Source organism: Bacillus rossius, chromosome 14, assembly GCF_032445375.1.
Source record: "Bacillus rossius redtenbacheri isolate Brsri chromosome 14, Brsri_v3, whole genome shotgun sequence".
Classification (NCBI taxonomy): Eukaryota; Metazoa; Arthropoda; class Insecta; order Phasmatodea; family Bacillidae; genus Bacillus; species Bacillus rossius.
In genome coordinates, this window is record NC_086341.1 from 35,592,616 (window position 1) to 35,616,721 (window position 24,106).

The following is a 24,106-nucleotide window of genomic DNA, read 5'->3' on the forward strand; positions in this document are numbered from 1 at the left end:
ATTGTATACCACTTATTGACAATTATATATATATATATATAATTAATATATATATATATATATATATATTAATTTTTGTCCTTTAAGCTTTTATATCTTAATGAAAGGGAAATAATACTAATGAGAACAAGAATATCACACAGTCAAACAATAACTCAAATATAAATAGTAACATAACTAAGATAAGAATAACATGTTGTGTGCTCACTCATTACAGGTGAAGGGGTTATTTTTTTGGAAGTGAAACTTCTTTACTTCCGGTAAAGTTGGTCAAGACAATGTCGTCATAAGTGCAGCAAAAAAAAAAAAAAGTAACACTCAGGGCGAATAATGTAGAGACATGTGTTTCAAATATTTGTGTCCCCCTACAAATTTCCTATCCTCGTTTCACTTCTAAAGCATGTATGCAGCCATGCACTTTATCTTTGCTTAGTGAGAAATGGAAGTTTCCGCTATTGTAAAGACTGAGGCAAGCAGGGTCAGCATAAATGAACAGAGTTTAAAGATGGCTGCTTGGCTGGGCCTCCAAACACCATCCAGAGATTTGGGATGTTAATGTGCCATTTACTAATTGCTCAAGATTCCTGTATTTTGGTTTTTTAGCCCCTCTCTTTAGTTTATAGTTTACATTAAAAATAATTATTTGGAGACTGTCTACTCAAAACATATGGAACTTATCTGTGAAATTTTTTTAGCTTTCTAGCATATTAATTAGTATTTTCCTTGGGATAGTAAATATATTTAAATGATAAGAACTGAGTTGTTCTTGCAATGGGAAAGATTTGATTCAAAATGTTTTTTGACTTATGCTATTATTGGTTACATATATCATAAGAAATCTCAATAACAGAAGAAAATAGATGAACATCCAAACACACAGAAAACAAACCAAAAACTGCTCATGTGAAAATCTTAAAAAAATATAGACAGCACAAAAAATTTGGTGGAAGGAATTTGCAGAAAAATATTCAGCACAGACTGACACAGTGTCGGCTGATTTTGGCTTGATTGTCATTGATGTGTAACGTCAGACCTCATGTGTTCTCATTTTTTCAAACAAACTTATAATACGAAACTCGGACATAAAAGTTAATGTAGAATTCTTTTAAAAATTGTGCTGAGCGTGATAAAAATACTAAAATTGTGTTTTCAGTTATATTTTGTGACGCAAATCACATGTAGTTTCCACACTCACCGCTAGAATTCACTCCCAGAGCAGCTACATCGACTATTGAATCATTAGATTTGCAGATTGAAATGTTAAACTACGTATTCAAACGGCTCCGATAAAAGTGAAAAAGACTGGAAAAATATTGAACCTCGGCTTTGGACCTGATTTACAACAAGGAAATTTATTAAAAACACTGCCCATCTAGTTAAAATTCACTAAATAGGTAATACTATACAGTTTCCCTTTGGCTGTGTTAGCTTTGGTCTGTGCCGTCTGCCACAGATGACAGCACTATGGTCACACATTTCCGTTCCATGCAACTACAGTTCCATTAATTAAATTTGCTCGTACCAAATGCCATATACCGAGAGCTAAGGTGTTACACATCGAAAGTTGCGAGAAAGGTTCATTAAAAAAGTTTGGAAAAAGTCATGGAGTTTGAAGTATGTAGCTTGGCTTCTGGGTTGTAGCCGGGTCCTTGGCAAATAATTCACCGACGTTTCGGTCGACATTGCAGTCGCCATCATCAGGGAGCAGTAACCTAGTAGGTTACTGTAACCAGTAGGTAACCAGTAGGTTACTGCTCCCTGATGATGGCGACTGCAATGTCGACCGAAACGTTGGTGAATTATCCGCCAAGGACACGGCCACAACCCAGAAGCCAAGCTACTTCAGACAATGGCCGTGAAAGCCTGCGAACACTATTAGTCGTGGAGTTTACGTAACCTTGTTTGTAGTAGACGCCCTGATCGCCGGTGAGTTGCGATGTGTGTCGCATGTGTCGTCGAGAGAGGCTGGTGCTAGCTCGGCCCCCTACAGGTGCAGTGGGAGCCGGACTTCGAGCCCTACATCGTGGTGCGGAAGGACATCCCCGAGTACGACACGCGCTTCGTGGGGTTCGGCTGGAACAAGGTGTCGCACGTCATGGAGCTGCAGGCGCAGGGCTTCGAGTTCGTGGTCGTGCCCAACGGCTTCATCGTGCACATGCCGCACGCCCCCAGCTTCGACATCGCCAAGTTCAGGAGCTCCGCGCAGTACAGGAAGTACGTGCTCCCTCTCTGCTCTCGGGACCGGGCGGGGCATTGCACTACCGACCAATATTGATCCAATTGCTGATACATTTCTCTAACAGATCCGAGTAACAGGCGATTTGCCTAAAGTCATTTCGCCTAAAGGCGTTTTGCCTAAAGTCATTTCGCCTAAAGGCGTTTTGCCTAAAGTCATTTCGCCTAAAGGCGTTTTGCCTAACGTCGCATTGCCTAACGGCTATTTGCCTAAGGGTGATTTGCCTAACTGCGTTTTGCCTAACTCCGATTTGCCAAACAGAGTTTTGTCTAACAGCAATTTGCCTAACAGCGTTTTGCCTAAAATGTTACTATGATGACAAAAACTCGTTTTACCTAACGACATTTTGCCCTACTACGATTTGCCCAACGGCGTTTTGCCTAATGGTGATTTGCCTAACGGCATTTTGCCTAACCTAACGGCGTTTTGCCTGACGGCATTTTGCCTAACGGCATTTTGCCTAACTCCTATTTGGCCAAATGCAATTTTCCTAACAGCCTTTTGCCTAACGGCATTTTGCCTAAAGGCATTTTGCCTAAAATTAGGTAAAACGCCTTTAGGCAAAATGAGACATGCCCACAGATCCGATAACTGATAGGTAGGGATGGTGATTTTTTGTTTTCGCGAAATTGATGCGAAAATATGCTGGATTATATTTTTTCCGCTATAAAATGCGAAATCTAGACTATTCCGAGATAAATGCGAAATCAAGGTAAAAAACGTAGATTCGTCTTCACTCTACACAATTTATTTACAGATTGTATTTCGTTTCAGTTCAGTATCCAAAGAAACCATCATTTTATGGCTTATTCAGCACAAGTATCTTATTGTCACGTCATTCACAACACTATTGTTCATAAATATTGAATGATAAATGGCCATCCGAGCCTCGCGATTGTAAACAAAGCAAAGAACAACTAGCTGGAAGAGTGTCCGTTATCTTGCAGAGTACAAGTTTTTAGGCTGCCATATTGCGACATCTCTGCTTCGCGGCGCTACAATTCCCATTTTCTGGCTGTATTTCACGTGGAAGCCGCGTTCTTGTGTAGTCTGTGGAAGGTGGTGTGTTTACAAATACGTGCATACTCGTGAATGTGTTGTATACTGTTATTTCTCGTGGTAAAAATGGGACGAAACGTAATTTCCATTCGCGATCGCATAAATGAATACAAAAGTGAACCGTTCTACGAAAGTGATATGAATATTTTAATGCGCAATTTATGTAATCGCCGTCTGGAGTGAAAAAAAAAGATGTACTTGAAAAGCACATTAAATCTGAGGGACATCAGGCTGCAAAAAAAAAAAGATTCACTGAGAAATCGGATGAAGAAAAAAAGTCTGTAAAACGGCAAGCAACGGTTTCTGGCATGATCGAAAACCAAAAGAAGGCGAATATTGAAAAAACGAAAGAAAAAAATTGAAAAAATGAGTTTCAATAACATTATTTGTGCACTCTACATCAACTATGGCCATGAACACGGCTAAAAAATATTTATTGTAATTTTAAGTATTCAATTTATTGCACTCATAAGTACTAAAAAGTTGTTTGGAAACCTGCCAAGATAGGCTATCTTTGTAGCTTTGCTAGATCTTTATTTCTGTAGTTGTTAATAATTAATATGTGTATTATTTAATGCTTTTTAAAAATATACTTTTCTTCGGTAATGTAAAATGAGAGAATTGGCTAAATCTTGTTTTTAAAAATGCTACAAAATGCTAAATTTCAAATTCAAAATGCTAAATGTTATTATTTTAAATGCTATAAATCACCATCTCTACTGATAGGAAATACTCAGTGGCGTCTCGTCAGGGCAAGCAAGGCAAGCAGTGCTTGCCCAGGCAGTTTCCAGACATTGTATTTTTTAAATAAATATTTTATTCAGAATATTATTTTACTTTGGCTCGTGCAGTTAGGTGTATGTATTTTTTACACTATCTTCTTGGGACCCAATACTGTGCGCTGTGCGCTATAAAAAAAGAACTCGTTGACACAAAAACATGCTGTTATAGAAGCGTTGCTAGGTTTAGAAGCGCTGGTAGGATCGCTTTCAGCAGGAAGGCTGCCGCAGTAGTTTCCTTTCGGAAGGGGGGTGGCATGGTACAAAGGTTCAGGGAGGGGATTGGCTGGAAAAATACGTGGTAGAAGCTACGAAGGTAACGCTTTCTTGCCGAACTGGAGCGAACATGGCCGAAGCAGACGGTGGAATTCTTCCGCCGACTGCTTCGGCTATGTCCGGTACAGTTCGGCACGGCAGGTGGCGATGTCGCGTTTCAGTCGGCGGTCGTCTCTCGGGGCGCGCGCATCTATCCCGCGGGCTGTTGGCTGGCAGTGCGTGGGGGATTTGTGGGCGTACGATGATACTACACTCCCACTTAGTATATAAGTAATGTAGAGTAGGTATTTTACTATCAGAGTCAATCATTATTTTTCAAAAATAATGTATTTTAAAAAAAATGTCAATTTTTCTACCTGTGGAATAGTCAAGGTTCAGTTAAGAAAACTACTTAAATAGCACCATTTTGTACCTTGAAATCCATATTTTCCCGGCGGAGGGCCCCCAGACCCCCCCCCCCCCCCCCCAACCTCATCATGTTTTGGTGTGAACGGAGTTATTGCTTCCCCTCATGTAAACCTCACGCCTCGCCACTGGAAATACTATTCAATACTTATTGTATATAGTAATCACATTGCAAGTCTCCAGAAATTCAGTATGTATTTGTAAAAGTTATAAGTCAGTACCTTAAAGAATTCTTTATTTAAAATGTTTTTTGTAGACTACAAAAAAAATTAATTTACTGTATAAAAATTGTGCATAGTACAATACACATTATTGCTTAGACTTATTAACAAACACAACATTAAAATATAGCCTTATATTTTAGAAAATTTGGATTTAAAGTTGCCTACAGATTAACAGGTAAATAGAAAAAAAAATGGATGACACCTGAATGGATGAAATTGCATTTTTTTAATATGTATCTGTTTTTTTAACATCAGTTGGAAAATTAATTGGCCGATAACGGTGCTCAAATTATTACAGTAGAACCCCGATTTTGCGAACACGGATTTAACGAAAACAGCGATTTAACGTAAAGGTTTTCAGGAACCATCAAAAAAACACAAATTTATTAAAATAATAATATAGATTTCCAAAAAATGAAAGTAAATAGTAATGTAATCTTATTAAAAATTACACTTTGTGGTGTCAGTAATAGAATGGAGGTACTATATATTAATATGTGCCTTTGCATCATCTGTCCAAATACGAAAAAATTAAAACAAATTGTTCAAATTGCTTAAAAACTCCAGGCGCTGTAACTGAATTGCGTAGGTGCGTGCCATTGCGCGCGCCTGAATAGATAGACTGTCCGCGACACATGACGTCATGAAGGGTTTCTTTGTCCCCTGCATCCCCCTCCCCCTCTTCAATGCCTGGCTTGACTCACCACGTTATCTTCCAAACACGCCCGCATAGTAACAGTGCTAGCCAATAATCACACGTTTCCAAATATTCCCTTTCCCATCCTCCAGGTTTTTTCAACTTGTGACCACGTCACACCAATACGCCATTATCATTATTCTCTAGAGGTGTAAAAGTAACGAAAAAAAGCGTCCCCGTATGTATTCGTTACTATAACAATTAGTACTCGTTACTATCTTATCACTTTACATTACTCGTTACTTCTGATACCGCATAACATGCTATGTTATGTTGCAGCAACGAATCGAGACGTATTGCGTACGCGTACAGTATGACGTCGCGTAAGTAATAATAAATAGAATATAAACAATTAACAATATTTGATAATTAACAGTTTTTGTTAACCAAGAAACAATTAAATCTCATTAGAGCGGCTTTTTTTATACCATCTCTTTTAAGATAAGAACAAAAAAAACGTGAAAATACGCGATAATAAAAACATATTTCTAATTTGTAAACAATACTTTCTTACGTTGTTTCTGTTCCAATCTCAAACTTTGTCTACACACACAATACCTTTAATAAACAGTAAAAAAACTTTGACGACGAATTTCCAAATTATACTTTACTTAATAAACAAACATCGTTCTTTGTAACGCAAATTCATCGAATATGCGCGCGCATGCGTAAAACATACGAAAAATGCGAGTAACCAGATGCAGCCGTGTGTAACGTTTCGTTACTCGTTACTAGATGGCGCACCTTTTACTCGGTACCGAATACATACGGTTTGCTACAGCTTTATTATTCTCAGTAAGAGCTTTGTGCGCGGTGTTTAGTTTTTGGAATATGTTTTTTATAAGTGCTGCGCAGCTCAGCGAACAAAGAGTCAGCCGGCGGCTACGCCGCGCCGTAATAGCAGCTGACCGAGTACAATGACCTTTCTCCGCGTACGGCGCGCTATCGACGGAAATTTTCCATCAATTTGCGGCCAATTTTTTTATTTTTTATTTTTTACTGTGACGCAATGTGTATGTAGCTCGTATTTGTTATAAACGCTGCAGGTTGCGACTGTATTTTAATACACTTTAACGTATTTCTTACACTTTACATATTTTTAAACTTTTATTTTATGCCTCATTTTTTACGATTTCTGAAAATCTGTATGTACGACCGAAGTGTACGTACGAACCGGGGGCCGTACGAGCGAGATTAAAAGACGTTGAAGATGTAAAGTTGACGAAGTCTGAGATAGCGCGGCAGCACAAGATATCAGCGTCGACCCTGTCTACGATATGGAAACGGTAGGGACGCGATTATGAGTGCGGGGGTCATTGAAAATCGGAAAATCGGATTTAACGAAACATTGATTTAGAGTAAACATTTTCGATAACCATAGCACTTCGTTAAATCGGGGTTCTACTGTACATGGGAACATCACTACGTTGGTCCCTCATCCGGAAGGACCAGAATCCCCATTCGTCTTGATTTTGAATTACCAATGGTTTTCTTGAATTCAGTGTAGGCAAATGCTCATCATTGGCCATGGCTGATTCCAACCTTGATTTCCTTGATTTATATTATACTAGCTAAACTCCCATGGCTTTGCTCGTACATTTTTCAGTGTGCTAATACAGAGTGAGTGTCTACAGGTCACAAAAAATGTGAAAAAGTTAGGAAACTGGAGGACTGACTAGTCATGAAGAAGTCCCTAAATAAACAGTTATGGAGCCGGAAGTAGCCTTTTGACAACTTGCATTTTTTTACTTCTTTCAAGAAATGTTTGCATGTACGCATTTAGTATTTTGATATATCTAAATTTTAATAAATATTATTAGTCACATGGTGAAAATTTATAATAATTTTGTTACAAACTTTTCATAAATGTTATTCTCGTTATGCAGTAATTCAATGCCATTTTTTAATATTTTTATTGTCTTACAGGTGCCTGAAAATTCTCAAGAATGAGTTTGTTAAAGACCTAAGTAAACGATACAACAAGAAGTTTGACTTCGAGATGAGCTAACAGGTGTGTAATTAGGTCCAATGCTACATGCTACAGAAGCCTGCCATCACATATCGGTTTTGATATTCGAGAAAACATAAAAAAAAAAGAAATATTTGCACAGCATCTATGTTTTTGATTTTCGCATGGAGTATTTGTTGAATTCTAAACGTTGTCTCTGTAAGCAAAATTTTATTTCAACTGACACAGTGGAATCAGTACTAGAATTGTGTGTGTTTTAGTTTTTGTATACCAAATGTTTAAGAATATGTTTAAAAGTATTGATGTGCACAACTACAGTATTTGTGCTACGCATAACGAAGGTCTGAACAGACAATAGGTTGAGGGTTTTTGTCAACACGCACTTACACATACTGTGTGTTATCGTGATATTTCTGTAGAAGAAGCACTATGCTCAGTTGTGACCAAATACAGTTGGTCTGTTGTTTTAAAATTGTTGTTGCAAGTTTACAATAAGAAAAAGTTAAACGAAATGTCTCTCTTCAGACGTCAAAATAAATTTGTCTGTTATCTCGAAATATCCAATTGCAGCTGTTTATAGCATATTTCAAGAGTAAATAGCTGCATGTTATTAATTACTGAAGAGAAATTAAAAACAAGTTTATATAATTGTAACTGATTGGCTATGATTTAATCTAACAGTAAAAGGTCAGTTTGAAGTATTTTACCTTTGTATATTTTATAAGCCATATATATGTTTAATAGACACCTGCGAGTACTAGAAATTCGCGTTTCGAGTCGAGTTTTTTAGTAATACTCGAACTCGAGCTCGTGGCTTTTCAACAACTCGAAATTCGAGCGAGCTTTTCTTGCACTCTACCTATAGAAAAAAAAACTCTCATTATATCGGAATAAAAGTCTTACAACACTATTATCCTTTACTTTATAATGTAACATGATCGACCGTATACATGAACACATCATTTTTACGTACCCGGGATTTACGAATTTCCGTGATTAATTTTTTTTACTTCTATAATTTTCCGCATAGCATTAATGTATCACTTTCCTGCTTTATGCGGAAGTATTTCCCGCTTTATGCGGAAACATTTCCCGCATTTTACTGTAAAAAGTGTTTAAATTGTCCGGGGTCTCATCATTTACGCCATTAAATGTGTGATATAAAGTCCCGTTTAAAATTTTTATGAAAGTTCCTGCCAGTAATGGCGCACGTAAATATAAATATGAAGAAAAGACAAATGAACAACAACTTACGAAGAAATGTGGATGATGTACCATAACTACAGTACAATTCCAATAGTTATCTTAAGATAATTACCATAAAAAGAACTAAAGATTCTTTGTAGATACCATAACTACTGCAGAAGCATGATAGTTACCACATTTGCACTATAGTTGCCGTAATAACCGAGATGTGTATTTACCGTGATGGTAATGTATTTATTTAGGACATATTAAAATTAAAGAACATTATTGAAAAAAAAAGGATGTTAAATCTTGATATGTACGGTTGGCACATGTTGCTAAGAAATAATGTGATCTGAAAGAATGCAGTACTACTACGAAAAGTGAAAAGGGTACTCGTGGATTTTTAGGTTATGGCAGTCTCTCTTTCGTTTTTCAGTAATATCGGCCGAAAATTAACAAGAGTATTGGAAGTTGGCAGAAATGCCGATTCAACTAAATATTGGCAAAATCGGCTTCTTCAGTACAGCTCTACATTTGATGACATGAGTAAACATATTTCAGACTACAGGACATTGAAAAAGACTTTAATTTCCATGTAGGTTTATTGTGCGTAAGTTTTTTTTGCAAGTGTAAATTGAATTAAGTAAAATGCTTCTATTTTTATTACTTTAAATTGATTAAACTTAATGACAAGTTACAGATATTTGACACTAATTTTGAGGTTAAACAATTTGGTAAATATGTAGAGTAACGGTATATGCGAAAAAAAATGCTAAAAATCTATGCTCTTTCACTTCCTCTTTTCAAATCAACCGGCGGAGATAAGAAATTCCAAATACTTTAGGAGATATAGAATTTTTTAATTTTGCAATACAACACCTGTACAACCATTAGACCGACGCCATTTTTGTTATTTTGCCGTATGTTCGTGAATGCTTAATAAATAAAATGGTCGATTAGGTCAGGTCAGTTACATTATTAATACTTTCAAACTAAGCGGACATAAAAAATAATGTGAATTAATTTCAATGGTTCTTTAGTTTTAAAGTATTTATAATGTAACTGACCTGACCTAACAAACCCGGACAAATGATGAACATTAACAACTCACGTAAAATATTTTTGTTACTTATTACTTGCGCAACAATATCCAAATAAAAAATAAGACTTTAAAATTAGAAACGTTAAAAACCCACCTAAGTTGGAGGCGGGTACATTTCCTTTGCCATTAGAAGGAAATGATGTAGTCGTTCACCTACGTCGCGATACCTCCGACGGAACATTAATAAATAAATAAATAATCACGTATTGGTTCATTTGAATACTGGCCAATCACGGAACTGTCACGTGACAAAATTGTCCAATAAGAAACATAATAGATACTCGTAAACCAGAAACAATGGTGATAGCCACATGAATACCCAGGTATTGTGATGAAAATTAAAAAATTCGATATTCCTAAAGTATTTGGAATTTCTTATCTCCGCCGGTTGATTTGAAAAGAGGAAGTGAAAGAGCATAGAATAAAAGTATTTTCGGAATTTTAGCATTTTTTTTTCCGCATATACCGCGACTCTACATATTTACCAACAATTTTACTAAAGCATTCCAGCCACACAGGTTGCCAGCGAGAAATGCTTCTCATCTGCTGTAAACACCATCTCCAATCGTAGAGCTAATTTAACTCCTGAACGTGCAGAACAAATTATTTTTCTGCATGATAGATTGAAGAACAGAATTTAATACTCTGTGACAATCTCTCTCAGAATTTTTGTGCCGAAAAGTGGAAATGTTGAAACAATGTGAATGTACTTTTCAAACAACATGATTTTTGGTGCCCAGTTAGTTGAAGCTCAGTAAGGACTCCAGAAAAATTGACAAAGATGAAATTATTCCAAAGATATGTTACATTTACACAAACATATACGTACTTGTAAACTGTGGTTATGTTAGTTGGATGATATCAGTTGCTAATGAACCAATGGAAACAGGTTAGATTCAATGGAAAACATGTTTTTTTTCCTAGCAGTGCAAATTATAAAAGCACTCTGTAAATAGTTACCCAAAATTAATAAGCCCACTTCATTTTAATACTTTATTCAAACATTATACCTACTAAGTTTAAGGTAAAAATAATTTCCCAAAAGTGTAACTGTATCACAAAAGCTCAAGCTTCGAGAACTTTCAAGTAAGCTCGCTCGAGCTTGGCTCAAAGTAAAATTCTTAGGCTTGCAGACCTCTAATGTAGGTCTATCTATTTAGTAGGCTAACAATGATAATGGTTTCTTTTTTTATTTCCATATTTTTCTCAAAAGTTCTCACATTTTATTACTCCATCACAGTAAATTTATGTGCAATAAACTTTAAAAAAAAACTCGAACTCGACTCGATACTCGCGAGTATTTTAGCAAACTCGCTCGAGCTCGACTCAAAGTGAAAATCTTCTGCTCGCAGAAGCCTAATGTTTAAGATATTAGTTTTCTTAAGAAAACCCTTATTTTGGTAGTAAATACTCATTGTATGTTTTATAACTTATTTTTTATTTCACATTTTTTCAAAAAAAAATTAAGGTATAAAATATGTATTTTAAATATTGATCCATATCACTGGTGATAATTTTTTATTACTAAACATATCCTATCAATCCATGACCATAGATCTAATTAAGATACCTTTAGTGTGGTAAGAATGTTAGAGTTTAAGTTTAAAATGTGATATATATATATATATATATATATATATATATATATATATATAAGTACGTAAATGGCATTTTAAGGGGAGGAGACTGAGTTTCAAGACTTCCAGCTTGGCTCAAACCATTTTTTTTGCTTATAACTTTTTTGTTGTTGATTTTTATTGATAATTTTACCTCAGTAAGGTATAGTACATATTAATAAGGAATAACTTAGGAGAAAAATCTTTCTCAAAAAATCATTATGTGTTTACAATTAATTATATAACTACAATTTTAAAACAATTCCTGTAGTCAGTAGCGATTCTTGAAAATTCTTGGAAAATATAGTTATGTGGGCTGTTAGCATTAAAAAAGGCAAATTTCCAATAATGAATGATAAAATATCCTCAATTACCTAAAAACCGTTGAATCCAAGACTGAATTTTTCAGTTTTTACCTCCTCCTCTTAAACTGTAAATCGTTGTATGTTTGCCATAAGTTTGTGTTTAACATCGTGTTTGCATCACATTCAATCCTACAAGTACAGTGTTGTGAACATTTATGTACCGATGATATTTGTTAACATCATGATCTAGCACATTCTACTTTTTATTTACTTCTTCACGTTTTGCTATTTTTTGAATCCAGCTCATACTGTATTGTAACTGTGATTCATTGAACATAGGTTCTTTCAAGGATAAAACAGAAATCTCTTAAACCACTACTCATATCAGTCATATCATATCATATCATTGCATCTTTGCTCACCCCTTCTCATACCTCTGCTGTTATATAAAAATTCACATATCATTAGGAAGCAAATCATTTAATATCAATTATGTTTGACCTAAAAATAAAGTTAATTTATTTTTTCGAAGTGGCATAGCTTATGCCCGAGATTTGAGTTAACCTCTGCTGCCACATACACTTTGAACAGGCGCGCTGTATTAAACTAGCATGGTTATAATGTTGAAAGGGTTATTTTAAACCTCTTCCCCTTATTTATTTTATTTCAATCAAACTGTAATGAAAATCATCTTTTTACATTTTTAAACTAATTTCTGTTGGTACGAACAGCAATTTTATCAGAACGAAAACAAAACTATTGAATTATTTTGAAAGTTATACGGCAGATAAAGTATTTTGAAAAAATTTGATTTTGAGATGAAATGTAGATACACAGGGTGGCCACCCAACCCATGGAAACCTTGAAATAGCCGGATTTTTTATTGTCTGGAAAACCGTGACAAACTTGTTAATTATTTTAAGCCCTTCGGAATTATTTGTTTGTCTAACAAGTTGAAAAGAGCTTAATTGAAAAACTGCTCTTCATGCCTAAGAACTGCATCACTTATGCCATTTTTGAGCGCTGTTTACAGCTTAGTTGAAAAACTATATGGTTTTGCCTACAAACTGGGTCACTTAATACCATTTTTGTGTGAAACTCCACAGCGGTGTGAGATATGTAACAGGTGTTAAGATAACATTATGGGTTGCCGTGATTAGCTTTAGGGGGAATAAGTCTCTACTCAATTTCTTTTCTTTTTCTTTCCTTTCTTCTCTGAACTCTAAAAGGGGTGGGGTGTGGTGTTTGTGCGTTACTTTTACACCTGAAGATGTTCACCACCCGTAAAAGTAAAAAGAAGACCCCACCGAAAACTGTTTCTTTGATTTGTCACGTGAAGGACTGGAGAGTCTTCGGGGAAAACTAGACTAGCATATGGTGTCGTAAGTCAAGGGTATGACGCAGTGATAAATGCAGGAGTTCAAACAATTAAAATCAGAAATCCCTTGCTGCAAGCAGTGCGAATTGCCCATGCTCATGTGGATAGCATGGAGGAAAAAATAAATGATTGACCAATTGCAATAAAATCCAGCAAGAGAGAAGAAATGTCATGCTCGATAGATGAAGAGTTAGAGACTAAAAAAGTTAAATTACTCATTGATGAAGCTAAGAAAGAGGCAGAATTAATATACGTATATGAGAACACAAAATATTTCTAAATAACTGAAGATTCTATTCCTTTGAAGTGAGAGAGTGAATTATGTATTTTAAAATTTTGTGATGTAAATTGTCTTATTACGAAATCTGTGAGAAATATTTGGTTGCTTTAAAATTGACTTTGAAAATCATTTTGCAGGAAATTTTGTTTTTCAGATGTAAAAGTAGCTATGTCCCAAAACATACGTAAGTATTTTAACTATTCAGTTTATTAATTGTTTACAAACAACTTAATTTGCTTGTTTTACTCCTATGTCATCTTGGAATATCTTATATGTGTATGCATAGCGACAATAAGTGTTCTAAAGAGATTAAAAACAAGAGAGAAATTCTTATGGTGGTTTTGAATGTAATACATGCATAACATCAATCAATAACTTTGTGTGTTAAATTTATTAAATTTCCCAAGATTTTTTCAGTGGGACTTGTTTTTAAATAATGGAAGGCAAAACATGGAATTTTTAGATTCAGAGCCTTTAAAACCTTGTAATAATCAGGAATTTATAATTCCATGTAGAGTGGCCACCCTGTACAGCAAACTCTGTATACAGTAAAGTAGGTTATGTCAATGTTCCCTAAATATCATAGTGATACAAAATGTGGTTATATGGGGATTTCATTTGTCATCTTAATTTTTTTGGTAGGCAAGAAAATCTCTCTTCATAATATTATTAATAATGTGTAATTATGTTCAATTTTTTTTTATTTTTTAGTTTTTTCATATAGTTTTTTAAAAAAAAATTTAATGCAGCTTGATTTTAACTACTTTCACTAAATAGTGCTTAGGTGTAGTTCCCTATCCACAGTCATCACTATTACTGGCATGTATCGTCCTTTATTTTTGATTTATTTTTATTTTTTAAATTGTTCTTCCTTTCTTGGGTAGAATCATTTATGAGTTAAATGAAAGAATCTCATTTGAATTTATACATTTACCCTGTTTTTTTTTTATGCTATACTTTTTAGATACAAGTTATTTAATTTTATATTTGAAATATTGTGGTATTGTTTATAAATTTTTGTAAATGTTTAAAGTTGGTTTACCATTCTGAAATAGTACTTTCTAATAATTAATGTTGTTAGCACTATTGATAAAAATTGTTACCGTCAAAATTTATGCTTGTTTGTAAACTACAAACAATTATTTTCTTAATGTTGGTCAGAAAGTACTTTTATTTTGTGCTTATAAAGTCTTTTGAGCCTTGGAAAGTATTAAAGTAAAGAATTGTGTATATATTTAATCAATTAACTTAGTGTATTGAAGAAAATAATTTTCTGCAGCTTTACATAATTTTGCTAGCTTTTTAATGATCATTAATTAATCTGTTGTATTTTATTAAAGTAGACACCTGGTAAAATGTATGTTTTTAATGTTGGAACATCCCGAGTTTTAATCACTTTCAAATTGATTTAATCGTTTGAGAACTCACTGCCTGTAATAAAATGTATATGTTAACACGTAGTGAATTTAGCAGCTTAAGCCCATATGCTGTGACAAAAGTTTTAATTTAGGCTCCGGTCAAAGCTTACAGTAAAATTGTTGCCTGAGTGAGTCTGTGAGTCTGTTTGCAAGCAGCTTTGGATGTTTCCATGGAATAACCTGTCTCACAACTGTGCAGTATTAATAATTTATGCATGTTGTAGAGTTAATGTATTGTGGTTATTTGAGTTTTTGATTGTTTATTTGTATATTTAGTGTCTATGAAAATTCTTTTATGAACAGATCATTTTAAACATATCTCATATTTACAGTTTTAAAAATAACTGATCACTCAGACATTTTTTATTACTAGAAACATCACCAAACTGTCATCTGATTGGCTAAAATTCCTGCCTTGTAGGAAACCTGCCACAGAAAAGCAAAAACAAAATCTTCCATCAAAATGGACTGCTAGCCACCTAAAAATTCTGTAGAAAAAAAATTCATATCAGTGGCTGTTAAAGATAATGTAGAATTTTTTATTATGGAATATTAGTTTTAAATAAAAGAAGAATCTCAAGCTATTTCTTAACATTTTATTTAAGTCTGTGTGAAATCTTGTATGTGTTAATGAATGTAGTTTTTAGTTTATAAGTAATACTTTTTTTTGTAAAAATTTCTTAAATTTTTATATTATTCCCAATAAATCATGTTGAAAGTATTATTTATCCAAGGGCAGTGATAATTTTAATGTTTAGCAGGATACACATGACATAAGCAAAGAAATGTTTGTTTTAAGCAAGGCTTTAATAAGTGTAATAAAAAAGTGAAAAATATTAAGTATTGCATTCATCACATACTTATTTTGTAATAATGTTTTTTTTATTAAATTTTTTTTTTAACTCTGGTTATTAATGTGTAATTTTGTTTCTGATTGGAAAATTTCTAAAAGATTGAGCCATATTTTGGTAGAATTTTGTCAACATATCAAATTAAATCGTGGGGATATCAGTTTTTGATCTCACATCAATTTCGAATATCAAAATATTTTAATATATGGCACTTTTATGACACTTTGTAACCAGTATTTGTAAAAATTTACTTATAAAGTTTTGTGCTGTGGCATTATATCTATATATTTCATGCAAACAGTTTCAATATAGTAGTTTGCCTAATATTAACTAGCTGTAACTTTTTTTTAAAGTGTTTACACTAAATAACACAATATCTTAAGTTCAAACAGTCTGCTATCTAAAAAAAAATTCTGGAAGTGGAAGAAAGAGATCATAAAAAATTAATTTTCCAAAGCACGCATATTTCAAAGTTTGGTTTTAGTATTTATAACCATCAGCATGAAATAAGCTATTGCAATTGCTCAAAGCATGTACATGTTATAGTTTAAATGTAACTTTTAAAATTAAAAAAAGTAAATAAATTTATTATATTTCCCACTTAGTACCATGTAAAATATGTTATTAGCATTTAATTTTTTTTATATTGGTTATTTTTACTTGGCTGCTAAAATATAGTGTGATAATTTTTATTTATTAAAGAAGGCTGATATTTTACTGTAGGTATATAACTTACCACTTAGCAGTAAGCTGGCTTTTCTATATACTTTTAAGCAGTAGATGTTTGTATTAAAGATCACATTTTCAAAGGCAGCTAACTAGCATTATTTATGGCTGAAGATGTCTTCATAATGCTCCACTGTACTATGTCACAACTCCATAATGGGGCACTTTACCATTACTCATGGGCCCCTTTCACAGGCTCATCAACTTGCTGTTTAGTTGCCCGTCCCCTTGTGTTTACTTCAGCAAGTTTAAGTAAGTGTGTTAACATCACAATTTTTCAAGCAGAATCACATTTTCGCACGTGTCTCTCGCCTCAAGTATTTTTAAACAATAGAAGTGTATGTTAATTGTAACTATCAAATTTATTTATTTAATGCATCGTTACCCCACATGTTTGTCTTTACACATACATTAATGTTTTTGTGATAAGCCTTTTATTGTTATAATATAATAATCCAATAAAGTCAACCAAATTGCAGCAAATTTAATAAAGTAATACTTTTATTATTTTGTATGTACTAACTAGCATGTGATTGTTTCAGTCATTTTGCCATGACTCAAAAGTCGTAGATAAGTGTTTTGGTACCAAAAGCATTGTTAAAGATTGTAAAATGTTTTCAACATTCACTGATTATTTTCATAACCAGTTGTTTGTGAGAAAATTATTCAATTATTGTGGGAGTAACTTACTTCCAAATTATGGCTTCTTAAGTTAGATGTATTTTTTGTAGTTGCTGCTATTATGTCTGAAATCTGGTCTTTTGTTAAATTTTGTATTTTATGGATGTATTTTTTCCTTAAGTCTTGTATGATTGCTCAAACTTGTGAAATTCAGTATTTTTGACAGGTGTATTTTTAATTTGGCTTTATGAAATAGGTTTATGTTTCAACATTTGTATCTGACCCATTTTATTTTCTCTGATCTTGTATCAATTTTTATGTTTTTTATATCTTAAGTTCACATCACATATTTATTTATAAAAAATTTGTCTGTTTATCTTTATGTCTTTATTATAGTTTGTTTTGGATACATTTTTTAACTGTTATTATTTTGTACTCTTGTTACAGTTTTTTGAGAATATGAAGGTTACCAAAGTAATGACAGTATTTTTATAAATACATTTAATTTACAAATTTTGAGTTAATGAAGTTATAATGCCAGTGTTAACAAAGCATGATCACTTGAACATATTTAATTTTTATGCTGATAATGTTAAGGTACTTTCTACTGTGGCATTATAATTTTTTGCATTTTTTTGGTAAGGTTTTGTATTTGTATCATGAAAACTTTGCAACCTTGAGCTAATGTTGCTAATCCTCTACATAAATACACTAGAGTCCCGTTATAGCGAGGTGTCACGGTTCCGGGTTTGATCCTCGCTATAACCGTGTCCTCGCTATAACCGAATTGGACAGATTTTGGCCCCCAAAAAATAAAAATTTTCCGAAAATAGCAAAAAATTGTGTTTAAACCTGTATAATTGGAAAATAACAGGTTATATTAACGAAATATTAATTTCTGTGAGCAGATGTGTGAATTCTCTTTAAAACGATACCCCATAAGTACGGATGCGATCACCGATTGCGTCAAAATAACCAGAATACCCTACCACCGTACCACGGCACGTAAGTATAGCATCTCAGCTCGCGGCCGACGCAGCATTGTCCTGCTATCTATCGTCGACGCGGGCTGTCTGCTGGCGGCCATGTTGGTTCGGGATGTTGCTAACAGGTGGTGCTAGTGTAGCGCAACAATTTAATTCCTTACAAAAAAGCAGGAGTGCGGCTGCAGCAACGCACGTACGCCTCAAACGTAATAGTCGCTGGAAAACTATACTTTTTTCATTTAAAGAAACCTGTCAACTTTTTTAGAAAATAAATTTGGGATTAAACTCAAACCATCACCACCCCTTTCCCGGACAGATACCCCAACAACTGACCGAAACAAAAGTTACAAGAAAACTGTCCTAGCGATTCGGAAATAAATGCGGTAGTGCCTACTAGAGGTGTAAAAGTAACGAAAAAATGTGTACCCGTATGTATTTGTTACTATAACAATTAGTACTCATTACTATCGTTACGTTACTCGTTACTTCTGATACTGCATAACATGCTATATTATGTTGCAACAACGAATCCAGTCGTATTGCATACGCATACAGTATGACGTCGCGTAAATAATAATAAATAGAATATAAACAATTAACAATATTTTAAATTAAAAGTTTTTGTTAACCAAGAAAAAATTAAATCTCATTAGAGCGGCTTTTTAATATTATCTCTTAAGATAACAACCAAAAAAACGTGAGTATACGCGATTATAAAAACAAAAAACATACATATTTCTAATTTGTAAAAAATACTTTCTTACGTTGTTTCTGTTCCAATCTCAAACTTTGTCTACACACGGCACAGATAACTAACGGAAGTTTGATAAAAGAAAGAAAGGATGGGATTCTATTTTTAAAGCCACGCACTTAGGTGGCGACTGCAAGGCTGAAAAATGTGACAGGCGTCAACGGCAAGATGTCTAGTGGCGAGCTAGAGGGGTGGAGATAAAGCAGACAAAAAAAAGCGCGCTTCAAGCGATCACGCCGTAAATTCCTCAAAAATACCTCGTTATAGCCGTGTTCTCGCTATTACCGTGCTCGCTATAACGAGATTCTACTGTACTTTCAACTTCTTGCAAAGGTCTTAGCAAACGGAAGTATCCGACGAAGAATCTGTACCATAATTTTCTTCTCCAATGGTTTCACTACGAATTTGTAAACATCCCGCTCTTGCACTTTTTCACACTTAGTCAAAGACTCGTTTTTCAGAATTGTAAAATCTTTACGTTCTCATATCTTGTCCAAAGACGAATTGAACTATGTAGACTTGAGGATGCAGAGTTTTTGATATGGCGTACAGTCGGCAATGCAGTACTTTGTTACATCACGCTGCTCTATTTACTTGGAAATGACTGTGAAAGTACGTGAGCCAACGTTTTTGTAAATTAAAACTCTACAAATTACTAAATCCATTATAGTAAACGTCCTTTAACTAATTGTTTGTTAATCGAGGAATCACTACATGTATGTATTATGTATTTATTAATGAAATAAAAAAATTATTTCTTAATAATTCATTATAAGATAATTTTAATGACTTTCAATATATGTTTCAAGAAGATTCATATAAATATATTATATCAACCTAAGAATTGACCAGAATTTTTTGATATTTGTTTGTTTTAAATTCAAAATTAAAAGAACATTTTTTTATAACATCTTCCATCTACATTTGAGTCCTGTAGCTATTCCTTATAAGCATATGTGCATTATTCAATAATTGTACAACATAGATCTGATAGAAAATGACAATAAAATATGTATGAAGATTGTATTTGAGTCATAGATGTGTAAATTTTTTGTATGGTGCAGTGAAATATCAAAGTTTTTGTGGGAATTGTCATAAGCTGTTGATGCTTTATAATGTTATATTTTTTGAGAAATGCGTTAAATTTACCATATTATTATATGAGGGCATCTGATGTTATTTACTTTTCAAAAGATTTGTTTTCTGTTAATAAATAAACTCAGTACGTACGTGGAATGATTACTTGTAGCTAATGTACTGTACGTATTTGCCTTATTCTATATCATCTCGTGTGTGTTATTATAAAACAGATAAGTGTACCATGTTATTAGAAATTTTGTAAAATACAATTGTGTCTGTTTTACATGTTAATAGTTCATATCACATAAAAATATAGACTAATAGTAATATCTTGTTAATGAAATTTGTAGTTTATAAAAAAATTACATGCATCATTATTAGTGCCATCAGTTGTATCTCAAAATTAGTTATGATGTATGAGAGTCCACATTTGACTTTTAATTTGGGTTGTTATTTTCAATATTGTATGGAGCCATGAAACTATCATACAGTAAAACCCTTCAAAGTAGTTTTACGTTAAGCTTTAAGAACATTTTCCTCTCTGGCCAATTTACTAGAGATGGGTCGAGTCTTGGTTTATTGAGTCGAGCCGAGCCGAGTTGGGTCAGATTGACTCGACTCGAAAACCAAGATATTTTATCAAGTTCGAGACTCGAAACACGTTTCGAGTTAAGTACCCGCACCGTGACATTATAGCACTTTATTATAGGTTGTCTTAACGTTTTCGCCAAGTCATTAATACAGCAAGAAATGATAATGACCTTTAAACAAAACAAATCCCGTGCAAACCTAACCTTGCCCGCTACCGTTGACACCGTTCCGGCTGCCTCCCCGTCAAAGCTATCAAGTCTTGCGGGATGGGTCTCGGAGTTTGGGTTCGGCCAAGTGGCGGGAGGCAGGGGCATGTCCATAGAGGTGATCCTTGGGCTGTTTAGGCCACCCAAGACGCCTTATACTACAAATGATGCACTCTGCTACGTGAAGTGTGGTTTTTATTACACATCAACCTCTACATGGTGCTATCCATCCCCTGGCCGCGACTGTTCGGGGTTAGAGAGCTCTGCGCGTGTACGGCTGTTCGGCGATGACCCCGCTTACTATGGAGAGGGGGGAGTTTTGAGCGAACAGTACGTGGCGGACGTTGCTGCTAAGACCTGCGCGGTGATGCACGGCCAGTGGTGTTGTACTCACGATCTAGATGCGGTTGCGGAATTGGCGCGAAGGTGGCCTCTCAACGTTGCGCGAAGACGACCAGCCTCTTCGAGCTCTCGGTGGGTACTGACTCACTCGTGTAGCACAGCGCTACAGCAGGCCTGCCAATTGCGCGCCAGAAGCGCAGCGCGCGGGAAACAGACGCGGCCAAGTTTAGGACCTATTCGCACGTTGAACAATGGAATTAACAAATAAAAACATTTGATGAAATATACATTACATAGTTTATGTCTGTGAGAGAAAACATGTGCCCTTGATGCTATTATAGTCCGGCGGAAGCACATTGCCACACCCGGCGGAGTGCTTCCGCCGAGGTGGCCGGTAGTGGTGCTAGCTGCGGGTCGTTCGGTGCACTCACACTCGTTGCACCATGTTGCACGCGCGGGCGTGTTCGTGGCACACGGCTTTGAGAGGCGTCGGAGAGGCATCGCGGCCTGTGCGACTAAGAGGCGCACTATCGGCTGGCGTCAAATGCCCCCCTCTATCTGAGGCCGCTATGTGCACCGACGCCTCACAATGATCGCACGGGAGTGACGCACTCGAAGCGCGGCACTGGGGTGGTGTACTATGCCTGGGGTGAGATTCTAGGCCCTGAGCATCTCTCTTCAAACAAGAAAATGACTGTGTGCCTCCCTCACTATGCTCGTTCCCCCTCAGTAGGGGCAGTGATGTTTTGATGTGGATAAGCTCCATTGAGTTGCACTGTGGTGGCACTGTAGGGTCCCTGGCCTGGCCCTGATGATTGGTCCATTCGTACTCAGCAAGGTGAACCGGAGCCCTGCGGGTCCTCTGTGGCCGCCGTGGTGGGGAGGGGGCTGCCGCTTGCTCGGGTGTGATGTTCGGCGGGAGGCACCCCTTCAGGGGCAAGAACTTGTCCGAGGTATTGTCCTCAGTCTCGTCCAGGGGAGTGATATCCTCAATAATGTATCTCCCGGGCTCGGCCAGGGTGTAGGCCTGGCTAGCTTGGTCTCTCTCAGGCTCGTCCGGGGGGGTGACATCCTCAATTATGTATGTCCCATGTTCCCCCAATGTCAGTTCCCTCCTCCCCCCCTTCTGACTCATCACCTGACTCATCGACAGACATCTGGGGGTTGGCATCTACCAAGCTCATGTTCAGCATCCATGATGGCTCATCCCATTCCTCTGTCTCCTCCTCGTCATTCTGTTGCCATATCGGGGAGTCCTGATGGGTGCCACCCGCGGTGTCGATCGGAGGGCTCAGTGTACGGGCAGTTGGAGTTTCCAGTTCGGGGGGGGGCAATATGTATCGGCTCAAGTCCCATGTTATCATCAGATGGTGGGGCGGTGCCCTTTGGCAGAACCTGCTGGTTCGTTAGCTGCTGGCCCTCTGATTGAGGCATCCTCGAGTTGGGCCCTGGTGACACGCCTTCCATTACCCCGGGTGCTACCAACCGCAGGTCATCCCTGTGGACCTTGGCAGGCCGTCCCTGGGGGGTACGGACCGCGTATGACGTGGGTCCGGATTTCCAGAGCACTTTCCTTGGCTCCACCACTTGGGGGCCAGCCCCGCACAGAAATTGCGAGCGACCGATGACAGATGGTGCTGCCTCACGTACACCCACTGTCCAGGTTGTAGGGGCGTTGGGGGGTGACTGGTCTGTGGTGTGTGCTCTGATAGGAATTGGTTTTGCTGTTGCCTGGCCTGTTCCCTCCCTTCCTCAATCTCCGGACGGATTAGTGTGTCCGTGATGGCCGCTGCCACCCGGCACTCCCCTGGTAGGGCGAGGTTCTGTCCATACAGCAGCTCGGCCGGGCTGTGGCCTGTGACGGCATTCGTACGGCGCCTAAGACAATACAGTAACTTGGGTATATGTACATCCCACTTAGAATGGTCGTCCCCCAGGCGCAATCTTAACTGTGCTTTTACTTCTTGGTTCCGACGCTCGGTCGGATTGGCCTGGGGGTGATAGACAGGGGTGGTGTGGTGGTCTAGGCCCCACCGACGACAGTCAGCTCGCCAGCGCTTCCCAGTGAATTGACACCCATTGTCTGTCAGTAGAACCCTCGCGAAGCCGTAGCGCGGGAAAATTTCCTGGTCCAGTAGAGCTGCTATGGTCCCAGCTCGCACATTGGACACTGGGAAGGCCTCAACCCACCTTGTGAAGATGTCCGTGATGACCACTAAAAATCTTTTGCCCCGAGTGGTCCGGGGATATGGCCCCATGATGTCGAGTGCCAGTGTGTGGAACGGGTCACGGGGTCGACGGGGGCGCTGTTGCTCCACTCCGTCCATCCGCCGCGCCTTCCGCTGTTGGCAGCGCTGACACTGTCGCACATAACCCCTAACGTCGCGGGTGATGCCTGGCCAATGAAATGTTTTGCGGATGTCCGTCTGCGTCTGGTCTGCCCCGGGGTGGCCAGCCAAGTCATGGTCGTGGTGAAAATGTAGTACGCCAGCTCGTGCGCACCCGGGTACGTAGAGACGCCATGCCTCCATGTCGCCAGGCACCCGTGTCTGTAGCACTCCGTCTACTACCCGTTGGAAGGGGTGGACTGTTCCCTCACCCGCCTGCACTTCGGTCTGAGTGGCCTCGTCCGTCTGCTGGGCATGCTGCACGGCCGCCACTAGGGCAGTGAGGGTCTCGAACACCTGGATTGGGGCAATGTCCGGGGGCGTGGTCACGGCGCACAACACCGCTGGTGCCTCCTCCCCGGTGGCGACAGGTAGGGTACCTGGTGGGGGTAGTAGCCCCTCCCAGCTGTGGTCGTCCTGGAAAGTGGACCTAGGGTCGGGGTGACGTGACAGCTCATCAGCGAGCTGGTTGTCCTGCCCCTTCACATGCTCGACCGCGAAGTCGAAGCTCTGGAGCATGAGTGCCCACCGCGTGAACTTCGACTTGCGGCCTTGGGCGGAATCCAGCCAGCTTAGACACTGACTGTCTGTCCTCAACGTGAAACGCCGGCCCTCCAGGTGGTGTCGGTACCG

General features: G+C 37.2%; 1 protein-coding gene across 2 annotated transcripts in view; it reads left to right on the forward strand.

Annotated features, from left to right (window-relative positions):
* Positions 1-7,776, forward strand: part of LOC134538766 (xylosyl- and glucuronyltransferase LARGE1-like) — a 61,620-nt gene extending 53,844 nt beyond the window's left edge. For both annotated transcript variants that reach the window (XM_063380251.1, XM_063380252.1), the window contains exons 13-14: positions 1,991-2,214; positions 7,603-7,776. In XM_063380251.1, the coding sequence (XP_063236321.1) occupies positions 1,991-2,214; positions 7,603-7,684 (306 nt within the window). In that variant the 3' untranslated portion in view covers positions 7,685-7,776. The remainder of the gene's footprint in view (positions 1-1,990; positions 2,215-7,602) is intronic.
* The last annotated feature ends 16,330 nt before the right edge of the window (positions 7,777-24,106 follow it).